This window comes from Cherax quadricarinatus, chromosome 67 (assembly GCF_038502225.1).
Source record: "Cherax quadricarinatus isolate ZL_2023a chromosome 67, ASM3850222v1, whole genome shotgun sequence".
In the NCBI taxonomy this organism is placed as follows: Eukaryota; Metazoa; Arthropoda; class Malacostraca; order Decapoda; family Parastacidae; genus Cherax; species Cherax quadricarinatus.
Window position 1 is genome coordinate 11818762 of NC_091358.1, and position 27666 is coordinate 11846427.

The 27666-nt window shown below is 42.8% G+C and overlaps 1 protein-coding gene across 7 annotated transcripts in view; it reads left to right on the forward strand.

Moving 5' to 3' along the window:
• The window catches only part of Plc21C (Phospholipase C at 21C), a 613502-nt gene that overhangs the window by 569127 nt on the left and 16709 nt on the right, over positions 1–27666 (forward strand). For all 7 annotated transcript variants that reach the window (XM_070099388.1, XM_070099391.1, XM_070099386.1 and 4 more), the window contains one exon: positions 23145–23289. In XM_070099388.1, coding sequence (XP_069955489.1) covers positions 23145–23289 — 145 coding nt within the window. The remainder of the gene's footprint in view (positions 1–23144; positions 23290–27666) is intronic.

A 27666-nucleotide genomic window follows, 5' to 3' on the forward strand; every position in this document is an offset into this window, starting at 1 on the left:
GGATATTCTTTTGCCTGAACGCTCTGGGAGTTTCTGAGTGATACACTAATAAAGGCTTCACTTTGCAATCACCACTAGCATTGGAACACATCAACAGAGTAAGCCTGTCTTTCATAGGCTTATGTCCTGGGAGTGCCTTTTCCTCCTGAGTAATGTAGGTCCTGCTTGGCATTTTCTTCCAAAACAGGCCTGTTTCATCACAATTAAACACTTGTTCAGGTTTCAGTCCTTCACTGTCTATGTACTCCTTGAATTCCTGCACATATTTTTCAGCTGCTTTGTGGTCCGAACTGGCAGCCTCACCATGCCTTATCACACTACGTATGCCACTACGCTTCTTAAATCTCTCAAACCAACCTTTGCTGGCCTTAAATTCACTCACATCATCACTAGTTGCAGGCATTTTTTTAATTAAATCCTCATGCAACTTCCTAGCCTTTTCACTTATGATCACTTGAGAGATGCTATCTCCTGCTATCTGTTTTTCATTTATCCATACCAGTAAGAGTCTCTCAACATCTTCCATCACTTGCGATCTCTGTTTCGAAAACACAGTTGAACCTTTGGCAAGAACAGCTTCCTTGATTGCCGTTTTGTTGGACACAATAGTAGCGATGGTTGATTGGGGTTTACTATACAACCTGGCCAGCTCGGAGACACGCACTCCACTTTCATACTTAGCAATGATCTCTTTCTTCATCTCTATAGTAATTCTCACCCTTATTCCTGTAGGGTTGGCACTAGAAGCTTTCTTGGGGCCCATGGTCACTTATTTTGCAGATAAAATCACCAACAACACTGTAATAATACAAAATGTTCCGATTGTATGCTTGGATGTTACGAGGCTGGCTGGTAAACAATGCCACCGGCGGAACATGTGAGGCTGGCTCAGGCCGCACATTAGATGCGTCTCGGACGAATAGCGTTGAGCGGGTTTTTTAGCGGTATGAGAGGCAAAATCTTAGCGATAAAATGTATCGGTATGCGGATTTAACGTTATGTGATGCCAACGGTATGCGGGGGGTCCACTGTATACTATTAAAGTAGAGATGATTTTGGTTGACTTTAGGACCAGAAGTAGCTTGAAATTAGGCTCAAAACAGTGGAAATATTCCTACACCTCTGTCTAGTTTATGGTTTTTCAGCAGGTCTAATTCAGCTACTGGGATGCCATAAACCATGACCAATCATTCCTAGTTATATGGTTTTAAATCCGAGAAATAAGGTTAATCTTTAAATTTTTTGTGATGAATTCAGATTGGAAGGCAGTGTAATATAGGAGAGGCCTGAGGACATGATTAATGAACAGAGGAAATGTTGCTTTAGTGCCCGGAATGTTAACTGTATTTCTTTTGGACAATTTCTTAAATTAGAATTTTTTAAATTTGTGTAAAATTGGCCAAATTATAGATTGTGTACTGTATAGGGTAGTTCTGATAGGATGGTTTCTTGTGCTCAGTCATTAGGCCAGAAATAGCTAAGAATTTTGGCCAAATGGAGCATTGGAATTGGCTTAAAGTAAAACTTAAAGTAGGCAAAATCGCTGATGTGTAATTTGTGCCTAGACCACTAACTTTCTGGCTGTGCAATTCCATAAGTTTTCCATCAAATTTTGTACTTTTGGTGTCATTACATTCAGAAAAAAAATTCTTTACCATTTCAGAAGAAAATTTTGTTTTTGTTGAGATCAGTATTAATTTTGGGTGTCTGGACAGTGAAAGGGGTTGAGATAAATCTACATTAAATTAACAAAAAATAAATAACTCTTATTATGAACAGTCACACAACACAGACAAATATTATGACACAAGGCTAAAATAACCAGTACAGGTCTGCCATCACAAATCTGGCAATCAGTTATTCGGTTCCTTCAGTTATTCAGCACTAATTTTGGCTAGCATAATTTCAAATTTCCAGGGTTGCCACACCAACCTGCTGGTACTATTTGGTGGCACTACTTGCTGCATAAGTCATTCCAGTTTCTTTTTCTCCATTTATTGTTTTAAACTGCTTACTTTTAGCCCTAGCCATGAATAAAAGAAATACTTCTCATTATGTAAAGCACCTACACAGTACATTATCCATTAACCCTTTGAGGGTTTCGGCCGTACTAGTACAGCTTACGACCCATGGTTTTTGACGTACTAGTATGCCTAAATTCTAGCGCCCTCAAATCTGGTGAGAGAAAGCTGGTAGGCCTACATATGAAAGAATGGGTCTATGTGGTCAGTGTGCGAAGTATAAAAAAAATGTTGCAGCACACAGTGCGTAATGAGAAAAAAAAAACTTTGACCGTGTTTTTGGAATAAAACAGCGACTTTGCACTGTATTTTCGTATGGTATTTATTGTTGTATTCTACTTTTCTTGGTCTCATTTTATAGAATGGAAGACATATTACAAAAATTGAGATGATTTTGACTGGTTTTACAATGAAAAGTACCTTGAAATTGAGTGCAAAGTAGCAGAAATGTTCTATTTTTATCAAAGTTCGAAAGTAAACAAATCATGCCAAGCGTCCAATACACGTTAACTGGTGAGTCTAATATTCTTTCACAAGTACGCTGATATTATTTATACCATTTCTACACTAATGCAGCAGTCTGCATAACAGTAAATCTTCTATTTTTTGTAATAATAAAAATTCAAAGTGGAAAGCCAAAGAAATATAAGAGGGGCCTGGGGATGTGACTAACGAACAGAGAACTTGTTATTTTAGTGCCAGGAATGTCTTTCTTGTTTATTCTGGACCCTATTCGGAAATTGGCATCTTTTGAAATTTGTGTGAAACTGACGAAATTGCTAAATTCTGACCACTTTATTGGATAGTTGAAATTGGTAAATGGGTGGTTTCTTGTACTCATTCGATAGAAAAAATGGAGTTCTAGCGTAATAGTTATGATTTTTGTCGACTAGTACATTGGAATTGGCCAAAAATAGGGCTCAAAGTGGGCAAAATCGCTGATGTGTAAACATAGTCTCGACCGCTAACTTCGCGAGAGCATAATTCCTTAAGTTTTCCATCAAATTTCATACTTTTGGTGTCATTATGCTCGGGAAAAGATTCTCTATCTTTTCATAAGAAATTTTTTTTTTTTTTTTAAATTTGGCTGACCCTGAGAACAAGTTTCGGAGAGGGCCTGTCGACCCTCAAAGGGTTAAAGATTAGGTGGCTTTGAAGCCACTGTCGGTTGTCATGAACTCAGTCTCATGATGCAGGAGAGTATGCTTTATTATTACGCTAATATCAACACTACAGCTTATTTGCCTATCACAATTGATCTAATATGACATAAGAAACTATAAATAACATAAAACATGTTAAATACTCCAGAATAAATAATATTTGGCATAACACCGAGCAGTTCGACGAAGGTATGAAGAGGATATGGTATACAAATACCATTCTCCTATCCCTGTCATGGGGGCTTATATTAGAGAAAATGGAGCATAGCACAGGGCTGTGATACACACTCGTACTGCACCATAAACCTGAAACAAAAAAGTTATTTTCTCTCTATAGATTATCACACATAGCAGCATATGTGTAGAGAACCTAGGATAACCCAAAAAAGTCAACGTGGCTTATTTTTAATACCTGGCTTGGGTTAGACATATATGATCTTTGGTAAATATTCGATTCCCAGCCAGGGTAGAAACATTAGGCGTGTTTCTTTACACCTGTTGTCTATGTTTACCTATCAGTAAATGTGTACCTAGGTGTTAGCCAACTAGTGTGGGTGTTATCTTGGGACACTGACCTAATTTTCTTGAAATACTCAGCATAACAAGCGGCTTTCTATACAGTAGTATGTCACTGATGTCAGCTAGGCCTGTATACCTTGTACATGTACGTGTAGTAAATAAAGATATTATTATTATATTACAGTGGTTCTTCGTTGTTCGTAATTAATCCGTTCCTGGAGCCGTTACTATAAACGAAATTTACGATTTACGAATCAATTTTCCCCATAAGAAATAATGTAAATACAATTAATCTGTTCCTGACACCCCAGAAGTATTAAAACAAAAAAAATTTTAACATGAAATATACATGTAGTACATAAACAATACAATGGGAAATGATGAATGAAACATTAACAGCATAACACTTACCTTTATTGGAGATTCTTCTTAGTGTATGGGAGAGTGGAGGAGGAGAGAGAGTGGATTGTTTATAGTTTGGAAGGGGAATCCCCTTCCATCAACACCTCAGGTACCATTTGCTTTTCTGGGGTTGCTTCTCTTCTCTGTTTCTTAATGCCACTAGGACCACCTTGAGAGTCACTGGAGTCCTGTCTCACAAAATAACTGTGGAGAGAGCTCTGTTTCTGGCGTCTCTTTAACACTTCCCTAAAATGGCCCAAGACTTTGTCACTGTACATGTTGCCAACCTGGCTTGCAACAACCTTGTTAGGGTGATGTTTCTCCATAAAGCTTTCCATCTTACCCCACATAGTAAAAATCTCTTTAATTTCTGAAGAAGGCACCTTCTTCCATCTCTCTTCCTCCTCCTCTGCAGCAAGATTCTGAGCTGCGATGTGTTGCTCTTCCTGCTGAAGCTCTTGCAGCTCCTCAGTGGTGAGCTCTTCATTGTGGTCTTCCACCAATTCTTCCACATCCTCCAAACTCACATCCAACCCCATGGAACTCCCCAGTGCCACAATTGATTTTACAACAGACATAGGCTCATTAGGGTCAGTCCCAAATCCTTCAAAATCCCTCTTGTCGACACAATCTGGCCACAATTTTCTCCAGGCAGAGTTCAAAGTCCTGGTATTCACTCCCAAGCCATACCTATAAGGGTTATGCAGTGGAGGATGCTGAAGTGTTCTCTCCAAAATTCCCTTAGGGTCAAGTGAGTGTCTGTGGTCACAGTCAAGCACCTGTGAAACATTGCTTTTGTGTAGAGTTTTTTAAAGTTTGCAATAACCTGCTGGTCCATGGGTTGGAGGAGAGGAGTGGTATTCGGGGGCAAGAACTTTACTGTGATGAACCCAAACTCCTCGAAAATTAGGTCATCCAAGTTTGGAGGATGAGCAGGCGCATTGTCCATTACTAGCATGCACTTGAGATCCAATTTCTTTTCCAGGAGATACTCCTTCACACTAGGGCCAAACACTTCATTGAACCACTTGATGAAAATTTCCCTCGTGACCCATGCCTTACTATTAGATTTCCAAAACACACACAATTTACTCTTCATAACATTGTTTTTCCTGAACACTCTGGGATTTTCAGAATGGTACACTAGTAATGGCTTCACTTTGAAATCCCCACTAGCATTAGCGCAGAACATTAGCGTCAGCCTGTCTTTCATAGACTTATGTCCTGGCATTGCCTTTTCCTCTTGTGTAATGAAGGTCCTCTTTGGCATTTTCTTCCAAAAGAGGCCTGTTTCGTCACAATTGAACACTTGTTCAGGTTTCAGTCCTTCAGCCTCTATGTACTCCTGGAATTCATGCACATATTTTTCAGCTGCCTTGTGGTCCGAACTGGCAGCTTCACTATGCCTTACCACACTGTGTATGCCAGTACGGTTCTTAAATCTCTCAAACCAGCCTTTGCTGGCCTTAAATCCACTCACTTCACCACTATTTGCAGGCAATTTCTTTACCAAATCTTCATGCAACTGCCTAGCCTTTTCACAAATAAACGAAGTCATAAGAGTATCTCCTGCTAATTGTTTCTCATTTATCCACACCAATAATAACTTCTCAACCTCTTCCAGTACTGGTGATCTCATTTTTGTCAGCATAGTTACTCCCTTTGCAACAACAGCATCCTTTATTTCATTTTTCTTGGCCACTATGGAACATTAAGGTTGTGTAGGGTTTCTTATACATCCTGGCCAGTTCGGCAACGCTTGTACCACTTTCACATTGTTCAATGATGGTTTTCTTAAATTCAATCGTATTTCTCACCTTCTTTACCACAGGCTTGGCACTAGAAGCTTTCTTTGGAGCCATGGTAGCTTATTTAGTACTTGCAAGCACTAAAATAAATGGAATATTATGAAATATTTCGCTGGAGCACGCGAGGGGACCTTCGCTCACTGGTAAACAATGCCAGACTGGCTGCCGCCCTGGCCCACGCCGTGCATACGCGTCCCAGACGAACTACGACTCGTGAGTCAACCTATGAAAAGCGAGTCCATGTTTATACGAAAATACCCCTATGATTGGCGAATTTTACGATTGCTGGGAACCACGAAAAGCGGGGGACGACTGTATATTATTTTCTCAGTTGTTTGTTGGGTTATCTTATTCAAACTTGGGCAATGTATGATGGAAAGGGGCAATGTATGATGGAAAGATACTTCTTCACGTACACCAATAATGAAAGAAATCAGACCATAAATAGCAGAGTTCACTTCTCAGCCATTAGCGGCCGCTTAGGGTATATTTTTGTATGGTTGTTATGGTTATATTCTCATTTTTTCAGTCTCATTTGATAGAATGGAAGATATATTACAGAAATAGACATGATTTTGATTGCTTTCATGACGAAAAGTACCTTGAAATAGCGCTCACAGTAGCAAAAATGTTCTATTTAAAGAATAGAATCTCAAGAGTAAACAAATGACGACACCGTCCAATACCTGTCCGCCTGCCATTCCAATATGGAGTCAAGAATGGCTTGACATTATTTATACAATTATTACAATAATGCAGCAGTGCATAACAGTAAATCTTCTATTTTTTTGTGAATAAAAATTCCAAATGAAAAGCAAGAGTAATATAAGAGGGGCCTGTAGCCGTGACTAATGAACAGAGAAAATGTTATTTTAGTGCCAGGAATGTCTGCATTGTTTATTCTGGACCCTATTTTGAAATTGGCATCTGTTGAAATTTGTGTGAAATCGGTCAAATTGCCAATTTCTGACCACTTTATTGGGTAGTTGAAATAAGTGAATGGGCGGTTTCTTGTACTCAGTTGACAGACTAGAAGTAAATAACTTTATTCAGGTATACACAAATACAGTTACATAAATTATTATACATAGCAGTGTATGTATATACAGTTACATAAATTATTATACATAGCAGTGTATGTATAGAGAACCTAGGATAACCCAGAAAAGTCAGACAAAGTGACTTATTTCCAGTACCTGGCTTGGGCTTGCCATATATGATTTTTGGTAAATTTTTTTTTCTCGGTTGTTTGTTTGGCTATCTCATTGGAACTTGGGCAATGTATGATGGAAAGATGCTTCTTAACGTACAACAAAAATAAAAAAGACGGACGATAAATAAGGGAGTTAACTTCTCGGCCATTAGCCGCCTCTTTGCAGTATATTTTCGTGTGGTTTTTATGGCTGTATTCTCGTTTTTTTTGGACTCATTTGATAGAATGGAAGATATATTTCAGAAATAGACATGATTTTGATTGCTTTCATGACGAAAAGTACCTTGAAATTGAGCTCAAAGTAGCGGAAATGTTCGATTTTTGCCGATGTTCAATGAACTGTGCAAGTCAAGTTGGTTAATTTTATTAAGTGTATTCTAACCTAACCACTCTGTAATTCGGCAAACTCAGTAATCCGGCACACTACAGGTCCCAATGATGCCGGATTTGTGATGGAGGACCTGTATCAGTTAAAAGTCCCATTAAATTATTCATGTCAAGATTCCTGAAAGTTGCCTGAGATCCTTAAAGGCACTCCAGCAAGTTAAAAAAAAAAAAAGCTTAAATTGTGGGTATTACTTAAAATGTGTTTCACAGTCAGCTACATGTCACAAGTTGCACAGAGTAGACAGGAGTCTGCCCAATCTTCGACTGAGGACATGTGTGTTGAGTGAGGTCCTAGGCCTTCTATATCAGAACTGCTTATCTCACCCGACTGATAACTCATCATGCAACAAATATCGTTGGAGCGCAGCTGAATTGCTGCTGGAACTCTTATGTGTGAACTGTGACCAGTGATATACCTAGTGAAACACAAACGTTGATTTGAAGTGGCTGTAGGAGGCCTTCCTTCACTCCCCCTCGCCTACCTCCCCTCCTTCCTCGATTTGGAACTCAGCCATTCGCCTCTATTTACTTATGGTCTAGAGGCGGTTTTTGCCAGACCACGTAAATGCTTGAGTGCCCGTGTCAGTTCTCTGTGCCGCACTCCACTCATCTTACGAATATGTCTCCTGTGTGCCTACCTGCCTGCTGCAATCAAATATCCAAGTGGTTGACATGGGCTTAGCAAGCACATTCAAACAAGCTTGAAAGCAGCACTCCAAGCTAGCCAGGACAAGCTAAGGCAGCCTGCAGTTACAGCTCCTGACCCCCAGCATGTCTACGTATACATTCTCCAGTGCTGCTGGCATACCAGTGTTTCCTGTAGCGGCTTAGTTAAGAACAATTTAACGAGCATTGCAGTACTAACTTTTTAAGTGGGACATGCCAGAGGTTCACCTACAAACATAGTAAGTTTGTGCTAAGTGCATTCACCACAGAGTGAACATTCGTCTGTCATACGTGTGCTAAAAGTGTTAAGTGCTGCAGGTTTGTTGTAACTATTTGCATGAGTGGATTTCACTGACTTAGGACATTGTGCTACCATCAGTACCTACGTAGGCTTAAAATGAGTGAGGAATGTATGGCCTGCTGGGTAACCTTGAAAATGGCACTATAAGACCCGCATGCCACTTACACCCATACTGTGTGTGTCTAGTGAGGTGAATGTCCCTTCCTCGACTTTCCTATTCACCGGTATCCCTTAGCTCGTCGCCATTATCTACATATGGGATAAGGGCGAGTTTAGCCGATCCAGGCTAAACAGCACTCCAAGCCAGCCAGTGAAGGCAAAGTTATACTGCAGTTACATCTGTTCTGAATCCCAGAATGCCTTTGTGAACATTCTACAGTGTTCCGGCCGTACCTTCGGTGTTGTGAGAACTCTTGTGTGTGAGTTGTGACTAGGGATATACCTAGTGAAACACTGGAATTAGTTTTCCGTTTTGAAAGGCTAGTACCTGGTAACTCCTTTGGAGACGGCTTTTTAACTGTAACAAGCCAGAGGTTCATCTATAAACATATTAAGTTTGTGCTGATTTGTTTGTCCACAGAGTGAAAATTTGTCTGTCATTCCTAGACACGTGTGCTAGCTGTGTTAAGTGCTGCGGGTTTGGAGTAATTAACGAGTAGTGCAATATTGGTAACTCTCGAGACGACTGTGGCCCCGTGAATGACCTTGAAAATCGCACTGCGACCCGCAGGCCACTACACCCATATTGCCTGTGTCTAGCGAGGTGAATATCCCTTCCTTGTCCCTTCTATTCACTGGTATCCTTTAGCCCATCGCCAGTGTGAAACTCCTGTCAGCTATGAGTATAGCTGATGGTGTTGATGTAGATGATGGTGAAGGCAGATTTGAAACATATTTTAGTAAACAGGCTCGGAAAAAAGAACGAGGCTTCCAGAGAAAGCTTGCTGAAAGCAATACAGTGGGCGCACACCCTCCCAAAGCTGTCAGGTTAGATTTCCCCAACAACACTGATCAAGAGACCAAGTGTAACTGGTTTTTCGAAGCTAGTATAGACAACCTAGAGAAAACGATCAAGTTTGTCCACGATGAGGATAACTACATCTTTGTGCCTAATGAATCAGCATTTATAGACAAACTTCTCACTAGCGAATATGCCAACATCAAACTCCGAGCAACCCCACCAAGGGCACATAAAGTGCTTATTGTCATCTACAACGTCAACAAGCACTTGAATCCTCAATATCTGGCGTCAGAGCAAGTTGCAAGCCCTCGTCGACTTTCCAACGGTCTGATATTAGCTGAGTGGACTGGCCAGGGGACTCTGCCATGCTATATTCACTCCCACGCAGCCCTCAACAGACGCTATTACATTGCATTGTACAGACCTCCTCAACGTCAATGTTATAAGTGTCAACGCTGGGGCCACATTGCCAGGAAATGCCCATCTAAGTCACACTGGTGTGCAGTGTGTGCCAATGCTCATCCTTCTGAACGGTGTTATGATATGATCAAACAGCAACAGACTGTTGCTAAACAATGTATCAATTGTAAGACGTCAGGAGTCACAGCAGCTCATGCTGACTGCAGTGTGAGGGCTGATCTCATCGCAGCCAACCGCACTTCACCCTGTCCCCCTTATAATGACCCCCCAGAACTACCAGGTACCTCGGGTCTGAATACTGGCTCATGCCTGCCCTCAGACAATGGGGTTGAGCACCTCACCTGGGGAGCACGTCAACAGACCTCCATCACGTCGGCTGTCAATACCAGCCTAGCTGAGTCAGCTGACAGTCAACCAACGAGCTCAGCTGACCGGAACTTCACGTCTCCAGATGTTCCAAGTCTTGCTCCTGTGGTATACAACCTGATGTCGCGCATAAAAGTACTGGAAACACAACAATTTCTCCTGAAACAACAACTTGAACAACACAAGGAAAGATGTGTAGAGTGTACCAATAACAAGATTGTCACAATTTGTGAAAGCAAGTATAAGGCTGCTGAACAAGGTGGTGGTGGTGTTCTTAATTACAGTAATGACGAATATAATACTTGTGTTGATAACTATAGTGAGCATCATAATGAAGGCAATGGTGCCAATGATGTTAGTAATAGTGATGACCGTAATATAAGTGGTGGTGAAGAGTGTGGTGAGGGCAATGGTGTCTATAATGTTAGTAATAGTGATGAGCATAATATAAGTGGTGGTGCAGAGTGTGATGAGGTTAACCACATAGACATTAATGTTGAATACAATACTGTTGATAAATGTAATGAACACAATGTTGGTAGTGGCGCTGGTGATGACAGTTGTAGTGTTGCGTGTAATGTTAGTGGAGGAGGGAATGTGAGTGGTGGTGTCACCTATCATACATTCACACATAAACAGCGTCGTGCTCTGAGTAGACGAAGACTCCCACGAGGCCTTACAACTAGAAGTGCACTTACAAAACTCATGGACAAGGGTAGCACTGTTGACATTGATAAGGTCTGCTATTTATATGAACAATTTTTTCATTATGGTGAGAAACTCAAGATGATCCCAGGACTACTATAATGGATCAAAACTCGTATAAACTTTCTATATTAAGCTGGAATATTGCATCACTTAGAAAAAGACTTCCTGACCTTCATCATAAAGTAACCACCAAACCCATTGATGTTGTGTGTCTACAAGAGTGCAGAGTCCCTGAAAAATCCCAACCCCCTAAATTACCATCATTTGTTGCATATAACCTCAAATCTACAAACTCTTGTGTTCTATATATTAAAAAATCACTTCCCCATCAACTTCTTGCACACAAGAAAACAGAGAGGCTACAATATCACGGTGTTAGGATTTATATAGGGAACTCTGCTCTCAACATATTTAACTTGTATGCTCCTGCTGATAAATTTAATTACTTGGAGCTCCCAACTTGTGCTCATTCTGAGCCTACTCTTATTATTGGCGATTACAATGCGAGACACAAAAGCATTGGAAACTCACAGTTTGGTAATCGTAATGGTAATCAACTGTTGTCACTCTTAAACAGTCATGATAATGTCCAAATTGTAGGTGACCTTGAACCCACACATATCTATGGAGGCATCCTTGATCTGTGCCTGGGCTTCAACATTACTTCTGCCAGCTGTGAGTCTTCCATTGTAACAGATATAGCGTCTGATCATTTCCCTAGGCTAACCTCACTAGATATTTGTAATACTATCCTTCCTGGTGGGATATTCAAACGGAAACGTTTTAATGTTCCCACTGATCAGCATGATGACTTTGTTGCACATGTGACTGACTGGTATAATTCCTATGAGTGTTCCTCTGTAGAGACCTTTAACAATGATCTTGTGAGCAGTATTCAGAACTACTTAGAGCCGCCACTGAAACCTCTTGGTACTCTAAACCCAACAAACTTCCATAATAATCATACCTCCTTCAAAAACCATACTTATTACAATGATTCTAAACTTCGTACACTGAAACGTACTGCTCGCAGACTAGGCCTAGCCTATAGAAAACATCGTACCCCTGGAATGCTGAGGCTCTTCCAAACTGCCCAGCACTAACTAAGGGCAACTCCACGTCGCCTGGTGAGGATGGTATTACTTACAACATACTCAGATTGCTGTGTCGAGTACCAGGTAATTCATTACTTGAATTATATAACATGAGCTATGTAACTGGGGAGCTCCCTCAATCTTGGACCAACAGCCTCATCATTCCAATTCCTAAGCCCAATCAACAAAATGCATTTCGCCCAATATCTCTTACTAGCTGCTTGTGTAAAACATTTGAGAGAATGATTCTTATTCGTCTCATGTACAGAATCAAACAATTTTTGTCTCCCCGGTTACATGTTTCATGCATGGAAGGAGCGTGCATCATTGCATAGCCACCTTTCTCACCCTGCACACTGACAGCTCATACACTACCTTCCTTGACCTTAAATCCGCTTTCGATGTAGCCAACCGACATGTAATCATTAGTGAACTTGCCAGAATGGATGTTGGAGGATGGCTTCTCCGCTGGATTAAAGGCTACCTGTCCAACAGAAAATCGTCTGTGTTGTTCCAGGGACATAGAAGTGTAACTAAAGACTTTGAATTAGGAACCCCACAGAGAGGTGTGCTCAGTCCCACACTGTTCAATATTCTAATTAATGCATTACTTAATGCTATGCCTAGTCAGCCCCATCATTATGTGACTAGTTTTGCTGATGATATAATGATTCACACCACCGGATTCTCCAACACCCAAAACATTCTTAATCATGTACTAGCCTCATGTCAGGACCTGGGGATGATAATCTCTACTGATTAAACAAAGATACTCAATAGGCGTCCTCCTCGACAGAGAGGCACAATTCGTCAGATCCAATTGCATGATGGGTCTCTTCTAGAATATGTAAGCAGATACAGGTATCTAGGCTTTGAGGTTCCACTACTTGGACCTGTTGTAACAAGACTTTGTCGCCAATACAAAGAACGACTAAGAGCACTTAGAGTTGTGGCAGGGCTTCACCCCAGGTATGGTGCTAATGTTAAAATTGTGAAAATGATGTATCTTGCTTATATTAGATCATTGGTTGATTATGCTGTGCCACTACTTGCTCTTGTGTCTGACTGGAAGCTTGGAGGGCTGGAAAAACTGCAGAACGAAGCAATGAGGATCATTTTAGGATGCCCTCGTACTGCCAAAATTTTAAATATGCAAAAAGAACTTGATATTCCAAGCATCAGAGATCGTGTTACTGAAAGAAATATCCTAATTGGGGTTAATATGCTCAGGCAAGCTCTTTCAAACCCCTGCACAGAAGCCCTTCAAACTTTCCTCAGCACTGGTGAACACTCCTCCAGATGGATCGAAAAAACTGGAACCGACCTCCGCATGAATCAGATACATGATCTATGTCAAGTAAGGCAACAGCGGCACTTCTCCGCTCCATGGAATATTACCCCATTCCAAACTACCATTCCTCCATTTTCCCCCAAACTACTTCTTAAATCACAACCAAAACTTCGCCTTGAAGCCAAACATGAGGCCTTAAGCTGTATTGATAACTTAGTCACACAGCACACACTCTCGCAAATTATTTACGCTGATGGTTCTGTTCACCAATCCACTGGTGCAGCTGGTAGTGCTGCTGTTGTTGTACAGAGTGATGGCTCTCTTAAAGAAATTGGAGCACGCATCAATAATTGGGCCTCTACCCTTCAGACAGAACTGTTTGCCATACTCCTTGCACTGAAATGCATCTATGTATCAAAGATTGACAGTTTAATTGTAACTGATTCTCTGTCATCCATAAATGCTCTCAACTCATTAAGCATAAATTGTGGCATGCTTGTGTCAGAAGCCAGACATAGGTATGGTAGGATTGTGGACAGTGGAGTCAGAGTGCACATGCTGTGGATTCCATCCTCTTCAAGGGGGCTCCTTGGCGTGGTGAAGAGGAATTAGCCCTGTCGGTCTTCTTCCTCAGACCGAACCTAATTACCCCCCATTCTCCCCTCCCCTATCCCATCCTCCCCTTTTTCCATTCCTCCTCCTCCTCCTCACCCCTCCCTTTTGCCCTTCCTCTTTTTGGCCTTTGGGATTTCTCCCACAGGCGCGCTAGTTCCTAGGTAGGGGAAAGGACACTGGGGTCCATCCCATTCCGTTGAGGTTCTTGGCAGTGGCGTAGTTTGCCGTGGAATCTGGATTGCCTGGGGATGTCCCGATCCCTCTCCGGTATCCCGGAGTAGATTTGGGTGTCTTTCGGGCGACGGGTGTATCTCTGGAAGCCACCTTTCGGATTCCGGGGGTGGTGGCCGAAGGAGGTATGCTTTGTGGCGGACATCTGGCCACCCTCTCTTTTGTCCACCGAGGTAGCTTGGCAGATGTGAGGTTGCTATCCCAGATTGCTGGTTTACTGGCTTTGACTATGCTTCCGGCTTCTCCCTCTACGGTACGGCAATTTTCGAATCGCCCACCCATTTCACGCCGGACCAACTCCGGTCCTACTCCTAAACGGCAACGTCAATCTCCTGATGATGCTCCTTCGTTACCTTCCCATTCTACTCGGAAAAGACCGACACGTCAAGCACTCCCTCTCCACACTCAGTTTCGGACCACACAATGGACTAAATTCTTTACTTTAAGACCGACTTCTTCTTCTGCCTACCTTTCTGACCATAGTATTGGCAAAGCGCTCCTGCGTCATGTTGGTAGAGATATTTCCTTTCATGCTCTCAAGAGCGGTATGCGCATCGTCACTGTCCAGAATGCTACCCAAGCTCATGATTTTTCTCTCCTTTTGAAAACCGATACTACTCCTATCACTACTGAAAAACATCTTTCTCTCAATTCTTGTAGTGGTACTGTCATTCTGCCCCATACCATAGTCCAACAGAATTTCCAGTCATGTGGCAATGACATTTTTGAACAGCTGGAACTCCAGGATCTCCCAATCCTCAAAGTAGACACTTATGTCCTTCCTCCCCGGGGGCGGAGACGTTACCCTTGCAATGTGGCTCGTTTAACTTTTGACAGCCGAGAACTCCCGTCCTCTGTATATGTCATGGGACATCGGTTACAAGTTCGAAAGGTGATACCTACACCGCAACAATGTAGAAATTGTTGGCATTTTGGTCACCCAGCGAAATATTGCAGATCTATGGCCGAATGCCCAGTGTGTGGTGCCGACGACCATTCTAATACATCTTGCAGTCAACCTCCATCTTGCCTTAATTGTAATGAAGCTCACCCTTCGTACTCCCGCCGTTGCCAGGTCTACTTAAATGAACGTGAAATCCGTTGCCTCAAAGAGGCAGAAGGTCTCCCTTATGCTATGGCAGTTACTCATCTCCGCCTCCAAGGGAGACTACCCTGTGTTTCTTATTCTCGTGTTTCCAAACATCCCCCCACTTCTGGGGTCCCATATTCTGCAGCCTCCTCTGTTGTTACCCCTCCCATAGCCACTACGGCATCTAATCCTTTTGCTGTCCTTGGCTCTGACGTCCCGACTACAACTCAGTCTGTTCTCACATCTTCGCGTCCTTCCTCACAAGCCCCAGTATCGACAAGACCTCGTACGACACCTAATACCAATCACCCCTCTACTCAGAAGTCCAAAATATCCACATTGCTCAAATCTTCTTTGCCCCTTCCTTTCCTTCTTCCACCTCCACACTTTACCTTTCCAGTCTCTGTACCCAGTTCTTCCCCTCTCTCTGGCTCTATTACAAGTGTGGAGATTCACCCTCCTCCTCGTACTATGCCTTCCACCCCCGTCCCCTCCCAAGTTTCTCCCTCTTCTGCCAACTCCCAGGTTTCTACCTCTTCTGTCCCCCCCCACACTTCATCTCCAGTCCCTTACACTCTTCCCTCCCCCTCTACTTTGGTACAGTCCATTACTGTCCTAATCTTTACTCACCCTCCTCCTTCTATCTCCAATATGGTCTCCCATACATCTTTGAATTCAGAAACACTTGAAGCCATTTCAGAATATATTGCAGAGACTAAACCTTCAATGGACACTGATTCACTTCCTGTTCCTTCTCTTCCTCTCCTCCATCTTCACAACCCCATTCTTCGCAACGCTCCGTTCCTTCGCTACTTGAACGTCTTCCAATGCCACCACACGTTGACTTTTCTAACCCCTCTAGTCCGTAGGTGCCTTTACCTACAGATTCCTGGTATTTTCTTCATCGCCAATCATGGCCTATTTACAGTGGAATATCTGCGGCCTCAGGGGTAATCGGGGTGAGCTTCAGATGTTGCTTTCCAGGTTTTCCCCTGTTGGTGCTTGCTTACAAGAACCAAAATTACACTCGGCTGTTTTCCAACCTATCTCAGGCTATAATTTATTGTATTCTTCGGATTCTTTCTCAGATGGGACCTTTAATGAAAGTGCCCTTCTTCTACGCAATGATATTCCGTACTGTCAACTATTTGTCCATACCTTGCTGCATTACACTGCAGCCCGTATCCACTTGAATAAGTGGTTTACAATGTGTTCTTTATATCTCTCTCCTTCTCGGGCATTTTCTATCCCAGACTTTGCCTTTCTTGTTTCATCCTTACCGCCACCACTTCTGTTACTTGGTGATTTTAATGCCCACCATTTCCTCTGGGGGGGTCTCATTGTGACTCACGTGGCATCCAGTTGGAGGCTTTTCTCGCCTCTCACCCCCTCCGTGTTTTAAATACGGGTACTCCCACCCATTTTGATCCTCGTACTCATACTCTCTCGTGCATTGATCTATCAGTCTGCTCTTCCTCCACTGCACTAGACTTCACCTGGTCTGTTCTACCAGACTTACATGACAGCGATCATTTTCCGATCATTCTTACTTCTCCTTCCTATTCACCACCTTTCCGTAGCCCTCGCTGGCAATTTGATCGGGCAAATTGGGATCTTTACTCACACCTCACTGCTTTTAGTGAGGTTCCTTCTTCATCCTCCATTGATGAGCTCCTACACATCTTCTCGACGTCAGTTTATACCGCAGCTTCTCATTCTATACCCCAAACATCAGGCAGGCATTCTCAGAAGTGCGTGCCTTGGTGGTCTCCTGCTTGTGCTCGTGCAGTACGTTTGAAACGTGCTGCATGGGGCAGGTACCAGTACAATAGAACCGCTGAGAGACTTCTTGATTTTAAGCAGAAGCATGCGATCGCTCGCCGTGTCATCCGTGAAGCTAAACGCACTTGTTGGCGAGACTATGTTTCCACCATCACCTCTGCTTCTTCTATGAGTGCAGTCTGGAAAAAAGTGAGGAAATTGAGTGGTAAATACTCTCCTGACCCGGCTCCTGTTCTACGGGTCGCTGGTGTTGATGTAGTAAACCCTCTCAACGTTGCCATTGAACTTGGCACACATCTGGTCCGTATTTCCCGAGGGCTCCATCTATGCCCCTCGTTTCTTTCCTCGAAGTCTGCCAGAGAGTTAGTACCCTTGGACTTTTCTTCTCTCAGGGAACAACAGTATAATGTGCCTTTTACACTTCAAGAACTGGAGGCCACGCTCTCAGCTTGCCAATCATCGGCAGCTGGGCCTGACGACATTCATATTCGTATGTTACAACATTTACATCGGTCAGCCCTTGTAGTCCTCTTACACCTCTTCAATCTTATTCGGGCACAAGGAGTTCTTCCCCAGCTGTGGAAATCTGCCATTGTTCTCCCTTTCCGCAAACCGGGTACTACAGGACATGATGCCTCCCACTATCGCCCCATCACTCTTACTAGTGCAGTTTGCAAAGTGATGGAACGTCTCGTAAATCGACGTTTAATGTGGTATTTAGACACACACAACAGTCTCTCCGCTAGTCAATATGGCTTTCGTAAGGGTCGGTTCTACCATAGACCCCTTACTACGCTTGGATACGTATGTTCGTAATGCCTTTGCAAATAATCACTCAGTTACTGCCATATTTTTTGACCTTGAGAAGGCATATGACACAACTTGGAGGTATAATATTTTGGCCCAGGCCCATTCCTTAGGCCTCCGAGGCAATCTACCATCCTTCCTTAAGAACTTTTTAACTGACAGACATTTCCGTGTTCGAGTCAATAATGTTCTTTCCCCGGACTTCGTCCAAGCTGAAGGTGTCCCTCAGGGATGTGTTCTAAGGACAACACTTTTTCTCCTTGCTATAAATGATTTGGCCTCTGTTTTTCCACCCAATATTTGGTCATCACTCTATGTTGATGACTTCGCTATTGCTTGTGCAGGCGCTGACTGTCACCTTATTGCAGTTTCTCTCCGGCATGCGGTCGACCGTGTTTCCACTTGGGCCACCACGCATGGGTTTAAATTTTCAAGTACCAAAACTCACCAAATTACTTTCACTAGACTCTCTGTAATCTCCGATCATCCTTTGTATCTCTATGGCTCCCGTATCCCCGAACGTGATACAGTCAGGTTTCTAGGCCTTCTCTTTGACCGTCGGTTATCCTGGAAACCTCACATTACCTCTCTGAAGGCAACTTGTCACAGCCGGCTAAACCTTCTTAAAACCGTTGCTCATCTTTCCTGGGGAGCTGATCGTCAAACTCTGCTTCGCCTACATTCAGCCCTCGTTTTATCAAAACTCAATTATGGTGACCAGATTTATTCCGCGGCCTCTCCTGCTACTCTCTCTAGCCTTAACTCTATCCATCACCAAGGATTACGTTTGTGCCTTGGTGCTTTTCGCTCTTTCCCTGTTGAGAGCCTCTATACAGAAGCGAATGTTCCATCCTTGTCTGATCGCCGTGATGCCCATTGCCTTCACTACTAAGTACGCTCTCACGATCTACACAATCCTTCCATTTATAGAATGGTCACCGATATTAGTAGACATTCTTTATTCGTTCGCCGCCCCTGTTTACTCCGTCCTTTTTCTCTTCGCCTACATTCACTCTTGTCTTCCCTTCAGTTACCACCTTTATATGTTCATGTAGCATCTCACTTTTCCCTACCCCCCTGGGAAGTTCCAGCTGTTCGGGTCTGTTCTTTCTCACTCCCTTGCTCGAAAGCTCAACTGCCTAAGGTGGCTTCCCGCTCTCTTTTTCTTGATCACTTCCACTCCCATTCTCATGCCACCGCTGTGTACACAGATGGCTCTAAGTCTTCTGACGGCGTCGGATTCGCAGCAGTGTTTCCGGACAGCGTCGTGCGGGGGCATTTACTATCTTCAGCTAGTATTTTTACTGCTGAACTGTATGCCATTCTTGCAGCACTTATTCGTATCGCATCTATGCCTGTGTCATCATTTGTAGTAGTCTCAGACTCCCTTAGTGCTCTACAGGCTATACGAAAATTTGATACATCTCATCCCCTAGTTCTCCATATCCAACTTTGGCTATGCCGTATCTCTACCAAACATATAGATATTGTTTTTTGTTGGGTCCCTGGTCATGTCGACGTACAGGGCAATGAACAGGCAGACACTGCTGCGCGGTCAGCAGTACATGACCTACCGATTTCCTATCGAGGTGTTCCATTTCTGGACTATTTTGCTGCAATAGCTACCCACCTTCACACCCGTTGGCAACAACGTTGGTCAACTCTGCTTGGTAACAAACTTCATTCTATTAAACCGAGCATAGGTTACTGGCCGTCTTCTTGTCATCAGTGCCGAGGTTGGGAGACCACACTCTCTCCCGCCTTCGCATTGGCCACACTTGTCTTACTCATGGGTATCTCATGGCGAGGCACCCTGTTCCTCTCTGTGAGCAGTGTCAAGTTCCAGTATCGATTAGCCACATTCTGTTAGACTGCCCTCTCTATCAACGAGCACGCAGAATTTACCTCCAACGTCGTCTTCGTTCTACTACTCTCTCTTTACCTTCCCTTCTTGCTGATGGACCCTCCTTTAATCCTGACTCTCTCATTGACTTCTTGACAACGACTGATTTACTCCACAAACTCTGATGATACTTTTCGTACTCCCCTCAGCCCTTTCTAGTTCAGTCTCTTGCTGCCCTTTACCCTTTCACCATCCACTACCCCGCTGTTATCCGTAACCTATTACTCATCCATCTCCCTTTTGCCACCTGATGCCCTCGCTTCCTTCCTGCCCTGCAGCGCTGTATAGTCTTTGTGGCTTAGTGCTTCTTTTTGATTATAATAATAATAATAATAATGTGGATTCCATCTCACATTGGTCTTCAGATGCATGATAGAACTGATAAATTGGCTAAGCTGTATGCTTTCAAAGAGGGAGTAGATTACAATCTTGGCTTGTCAGGTAGTAGTTTGAGAACAATAATACGAAAAGAACTTCAACTGAATTTTATGGACTTAAGGCTCAGGGAGATTGACACCAGTGAGTCCATCTATCATCATTCTATCATGCAGGAGGAGCCACATGTCTATGGTGCATCCAACAAAATAAGCAGACTCATGGATGTCACTGCTGCCCGGCTCCGGCTGGGTTACAAGTATCTTTGGCAAGTTAAATCACCACCACCAGATGTAGACCAAACGAAATGTAAACTTTGCCAGATGGACTATTGTCACACCCTGCGTCATTATGTACTGGAGTGTGATAAAATTAATGAATTTAGAAACAACTCAGAAATGTTCAAGAAATGGCAAAGTATTTTATCCACAGTGGTATATTGCAGACCATTCTGGAGAAATACCCTGACTTTGCTAGCTGTAAATAAAGCATTACCACATGTGTGCGTGTGCGTGTGTGTGTGTGTGTGTGTGTGTGTGTGTGTGTGTGTGTGTGTGTGTGTGTGTGTGTGTGTGTGTGCACTCACCTAGTTGAGATTGCAGGGGTCGAGTCCAAGCTCCTGTGTGTGTGTGTGTGTGTGTGTGTGTGTGTGTGTGTGTGTGTGTTTGTGTTTGTGTTTGTGTGTGTGTGTGTGTATGTGTATGAGTGTGTGTGTGTGTATGAGTGTGTGTGTGTGTGTATGAGTGTGTGTGCATGTGTGTGTATGAGTTTGTGTGTGTGTGTGTGTGTGTGTATTTGTGTGTGTGTGTGTGTGTTTATGTGTGTGTGTGTGTGTGTATGAATTTGTATGTGTGTGTGTGTCTCAACAATCAATATTTGCACCAATAACTCATTACAGTTGTGACTGGGTGTGGAAGTGTGAATTGCTCATTACACTATAATTTGCTCATGATTGTAGCCATGTATAAACGTAAGTAACCATTCTTACGGTATTCATTACCTTTGTAACTTGTGAGTTCATTACCTTGTACCTAGTTCAGCCATCAAAACTTTGGGGCCTGGTCCCTGGACCCATTATGTACCTCTGTAATCTGTAAATACCTTTGTAACTTGTCATGATTGTGACTAGACCTACCTGGAGTTCATTACCTTTGTAAATTGTGAATTCTTTACCTCTGTAACTTGCTCAGCTATCAAAACTTTGGAGTCCAGTCCCAGGACCAATTATGTACCTCTGTAATCTTTTGACTACCGCCCACAGGATGGGTATGGGGTGCATAATAAACATATTAAACTAAAGGAAGAGGGCCAAATTTCTTCATAACCTGCTTCTCATCTGTAAGGCCCACAAGGCCTGGACTTTGCAGAAGCTAAACTGTACCCAAGTAACACAGTCTGTTGTCTCCATAGCAAAACAGGTGAACACTCGAGATCCTTTTTACCGGCACATCAGAGATCACTGCTACCAGCAGTGGAGAAACACCCCACTTATCCACTAAAAATGCTAGGGAGAGAGGAGGGAGGTGCTGCAATAAGTTATAATGTATCCCATCCTTCCTGGAAACCATAGTTTCATGATTCCTCCATCCCAGACAGTAGATCACTAGGCTCTCCAGTGTTCCTCACAGTGGGTAAAGAGACAGTCTTGTGAAGTTTCTGGGCCTGGAACTTAGGACTGTAACTCCTGAGGCTAGACAAACAGGAGATGCCCCCAGCAAAGGTGTTGATTACCTCTGAAGAGTCACCTGTGACTTGCTTCAAGAGGATTTCTACTCTCACAGCCCATCCTGGGGACATGCTGGAGAAGGCTGAGCAGTGGGCAAAGGAAGTACATCCCAGACATCTTTCTGATCTTATCCCATATATGTCCACGAGTGTTGGGTTAATTCCCTCCACTTGATGGACCCAAGGCATTCACCAAGAGTTTTGAACATCTTCTTCTTGATGACCAACATTTGCTGGTATATCAGCTTATTAACCAACAAATAGTGATCCCTGACAGCCTTGGTGTCTGTATTGGTATTGTGTCTGTCTGCTCTTAGTGAAAAATAAGAATGCCACCATTGTATGATACCATGTTACACCAGAGAGCAGGAGGCCTACCTGCCCACTCCAGGCTGATGCTACCAACTCCACCTCTAATATATTACTCCACTTTTAACCAGTGTTCGCCTGATGTCTTGTACTATATTTATACCCTAGCTACTTTCTGTTAAGACAAAGGAAGCTAATCATGACAAAATGTTTCCTTAGTAAATACCTTGATCAGTCCATATGTCTTATCTTCTACATTACATTTTTTTTTTGAGAAATTATGAATCACATGTATACAGAAATTGAGAAAGAGTATTAAATAAATGGTAAGAACTATAAAAGAAATAGATAAAATGTGATATGAAAAGACTTAAATTATACCCTTTGCCTACTTAATAGGGAAGTAAATATATTTCAGTTAGTGAGGGGTTTTAAACTGAGGATGTTTCACCTACCAGGGAATTTTCTCACTCACTGGGGGGGGGGTAATTATTATTATAATCAAGGGGGAAGCGCTAAACCCATAGGATTATACAGCGCCCGGGGAGGGGGGGATGTGGAAATCATTCAGGCTTAATTCGGGGAACTGGAGCACAGATCCAATTCTCTAAATCAAGAGCCCCTCACCAACATCAAGGAACCTTCCATGAGGGGGGGAGGGGGTTAGGAGTCTTCATCCACCAGGTGAGTGAAACATTTCTCAACAAGTGTCTTGACACTGAGGGTTTTAAAAACAAATTATTTAACAAAGCAAACCAAAATTAAAGTTGAGTATGTAAAGTTGTAGTATTATATTCATGGAAAGCACCAGACTTGTTTGGGATATGAAGCTGAGGTTTTACAAACCCACCCTCAGATTAAATCTGATTGCATCCTATTCCCCAAATGCTGTAGTTTTTCAAAACAAAAGTATTGGAAAAGTATATAAATTAAGTTCTCCAAACAGTAAATGCTATGTACATTCTGTTGTAATCTCTTTTTTTATAGGAAAAAGCGTGAGATCAGTAAACAGATAGTGGCTGAAGGCATCCAGGAAAGGCAGAGGCTGACTGATATTCATGATAAAAAGAAGGCTGAGTTAGAAAAACAACACGAAGAAATCCGTATTCAGTTTGAAGAAGCGAAACAAAAGGTAAGAACTTTATGCACATCTACACTTTTCCACCAAGGGAGTGTGACCCCCAAAGAAGGAAACACATTGACCACTACTCACTCCTTAACTGTCTTGCCAAAAATGTTTCACATGGAGGTAGGGTAACCCAAAGAAGGAAATATTCACTATCCCTAATTCAATAGGTGCCTTTCAAACCATAAATGGAGGGTACAGGTGCTCCTTGACTGATGATGGGGTTACGTTCCAACAAACCCATCTTAATTCAAAAATATCATAAGCAGGCCTGACAAAGCTCCTGGAGAGTGAAAAGTTGCCACAGTAAAATGTTGCATTAGTTGCACATGGCTTTTACCCAACAACACTGAGACTGTAATAACTAAGGTATATTACTCTTACTTTTTCTCACCAATAACTATACCCTCGAGTTATTTGAGATTCATCCTCCATTACCATATTCCTCTAATTTTCTTGTTAGTCTCATGGAGATTATTTATAATAAAATTATTTTATTTTCAAAAAAGTTTGTTAAAAATTTGGTATAATTTTTTTTTTTTATTTTTGACAAGTCCATGGCTAAGTAGAGCATTTTTTGGATGACAAAGACTAGAACTACTTAACATTAATAAACATGTATAATTGATGTGATACTATTCTAGACAATGAGTTTGATACATTTGGTGTTCCATATCTTAAAAATTAAGATCCTGCTGAACTTCAGGTATATACAGGTAATAATGTAAATTTTGCAGTAGTCTTCTGCTTCATGCAGTAATTCTTATTCCTATACCTGGAGTATACCTGGAGAGGGTTTTGGGGGTGAATGCCCCCATGGCCTGGTCTGTGACCAGGCTTCATGGTGGATTAGGGCTTGATCAACCAGGCTGTTACTGTTGGCCACACATAAGCTGACATATGAACCACAGCCCGGCTAGTCAGGTACTGACATTAAGGACTCTCCAAATTATAATAAAAAAAAGAGCTAAACCTACAAGGGTCATACAGTGCAGTGCAGGGCAGGGCAGGGAAGGGTGAAGGGGTATTGGGTAGCAAGAGGGATAGGGATTAGTTTTAGGCTATGGAGTGCAGTGTGGCAGTGGATAGTGCAGGGGTAGAGGGTAGCAAGATATTAAGGTAGAAATGATTGTGAAGAGTGCGAGAGGCATCATTATAAGAGTTTGTGCAGTAAATCAGTTGCTGTCAAAAAGTCAACAAGAGAGTCTGGGTTAAAGGAGGGTCCATCAACAAGAAGGTAAGGTAAAGTAGGGGAAGCAGAGTGGTAATGATGCTGGAGGTAAATTCTGTGTGCTCGTAGGTAGAGTGGGCAGTTCAACTGAATATCGCTAACAGAAACTGGAACCTGTCAATTCACACAGAGTGGAACAGGGCACTTCTCCATGAGGTGCCCATGAGTAAGATGAGTGTAGCATTGATGACAAGAAGACAGCCAGAAACCTATACTTGATTTAATGAAATGTAATTTGTTACATAGTAGATCAGACCAACGTTGTTGCCAACAGGTGCGAAGGTGGGTAGCAACTACAGCAAAATAGTCTGTGAATGGAACACCTCAATATGAAACTGGGAGGCCATGTACTGCTGACTGGACAGCAGTGTCTGCCTGTTCATTGCCCTGTACGTCAACATGGCTGGAGACCCAACAAAAAACAATATCTTTGTACTTGCTAGAGATACGTGTAACCAAAGTTGGATACAAAGAACCAGGGGATGAAGTGTATCAAATTTTCGTATAGCCTGTAAAGCACTAAGGGAGTATGAAACAACCACAAATGGCGACACAGGCATAGCTGCAACATGGATAAGTGCTACGAAAATGGCATACAATTCAGCTCAAAAATGCAAGCCGAGGGTAATAAATGCCCTCATAGGATGCTGTTTGGAAACACTGCTGTGACTCCGATGCCATCAGAAGACTAGGAACCATCGGTGTACACTGCGATGGCATGAGAATGAGATTGGAAGCGGTTAAGAAAAAGAGAGTGAGAAGCCACTGTAGGCAGTTGGGCTTTTGCGCATAGCAATGGGAAAGAACAGACATGAACCGTTGGCACTTCCCAAGGGGGTAGGGAAAAGTGAGATGTTACATGAACATAAAGGTGGTGACTGAGAAGACGAGCAAATGGTGGCAAAATGGGATGGACTAACATCAGTGACTATCCTATATATGGAAGGATTGCGGAGGTCATGAGAGCAAACATAATAGCAAAGGCAATGAGCATCATGGTGATTGGTCATGGCTGGAATATTTGCTTCTGCATAGAGGCTCTCAACTGGCGAAGAGCAAAAAGCACCAAGGCATAAATGTAGTCCCTGGTGATGGATGGGATTAAGGCTAGAATGAGTTGCAGGAGAAGCCACTGAATATATCTGGTCACCATAATTGAGTTTCAATAAAATTAGGGCTGAATGTAGTAGAAGGAGAGTTTTACGATCAGCCCCCCATGAAAGATGAGCGAGGGTTTTATGGAGGTTCAGCCTTTGACAGGTTGCCTTCAGAGAGGTAATGTGAGGATTCCAGGATAACCGACAGTCAAACAGAAGGCCGAGAAACCTGACCATATCACATTCTGAGATATGCGAGCCATATAGGTAAAATGGGTGATCAGAGACAACAGAACGTCTAGTGAAAGTAATTTGGCGAGTTTTAGTACTAGAAGATTTAAGCCCATGAGTAGTGTCCTAATTGGAAACACGGTTGACTGCATGCTGGAGAGAGATTGCAATGAGGTGACAGTCAGTGCCTGCACAAGCTATAGCAAAGTCATCAGCATAGTGTGATGACAAAATATTAGATGGAAGAATAGATGCCAGATCATTTATAGCAAGAAGAAGTATTGTGCTCAGAACATGTCCTTGGGGGACACCTTCAGCTTGGACAAAGTCCGGGGAAAGCATATTACTAACCTGAACATGGAAATCTCTCTCAGTTAAGAAGTTCTTAATGAAAAATGGTAGATTGCCTCAGAGGCCTAAGGAGTGGGCCAGGGCCAAGATGTTATACCTCAAAGTTGTGTCATATGCCTTCTCAAGGTCAAAAAAGATGGCAATAACTGAGTGGTTATTGGCTAAGGCATTACGAACATATGTATCCAAGTGTAGTGTAGGGGACAGGGGAGGAAGATACTGTATGAGGAGGAGGATGAACCTCCACACTCATAACAGAGCCAGTTAGAGGTGAAGAACCAGGCACAGAGACTGGAAAGGAAAAATGTGCAGGTAGAAGGGAAGGAGAGGTTAAAGGAGATTTTAACACTGGGGATTTTTTGGACTTCGGAGAAGCAGAGGGGCGATGGAGAGGAATTGTTGTACAAGGTCTTGTAGACACAAACTTGTAAGAAGAGAAAGAGGTGAGAACAGAATGAGGTGTCGAGGTAGGGACCTCCGAGTCCAGGACAGCAAAAGAAAGGGGTGACTGTGGAAGAAATGACCACAGAGAAGGCTGCAGAAGCTGGGACCCCACAGGTGGGGAGTCGTTTAGTAACTCAAGAATAAGAAATAAAGGGAAGTCTCCCCTGGAGGCATAGACAAGAGACTGCCATAGCATAAGGAAAGCCTTCTGCCTCTTTGAGACAATGAACTTTTCACTCATTTAAGTAAACTTGGCAATGGTGAGAGTAGGGTGGGCAAGCCTCATGACAATTAAGGCAAGAGGGAGGTAGACTACAAGATGTATTGGTATAGTCATCGGCACCATGGACTGGGCATTCGGCCATGGACCTGCAATATTTTGCTGGATGGCAAAAATGCCAGCAATTTCTACACTGTTGTGGTGTAGGGATCACCTTTCGAACTTGTAAACAGTGTTCCGCAATATAAACTGAGGATGGAAGCTCATGGCAGTCAAAAGTTTAGCGAGCTACATTGCAAGGGTATTGTCTCCGCTTGTGGGCAGGGAGGACATAAGTGCCTACTTTGAGTATTGGGAGTCTTGGAGCTCAAACTGTTCTAGAATGTCATCACCACTTTTACGGAAATTCTGTTGGTTAATGGTATGAGGTAGAATGACAGTACCACTACAAGAATTGAGAGAATGATGTTTTTCAATAGTTACAGGAGAGAAAGATCGCGAGCTTGGCTAGCATTCTGTACTATGATGATGCGTGTGCACTCTTGAGAGCATGAAGGATATATCTTGCCCAACATGGCATATGAGCACCTTGCCAATACTATGATTGGAAAGATAGTCAGGAGAAGTAGTCAGTCAGAGTAAAAAACTTAGTCTATTGTGCATTTTGAAACATAGCGTGTAAGAGGAGGGAGTGTTGTGCCGGTCTTTTCTGGGCAGAATGAGAAGGAAGTGAAGGAGTATCATCAGGTAATGGTCTTGGGTGTTTAGGTGTGGGACTGGAGTTGGTCCGACTTGGGATGGGCGGGCGA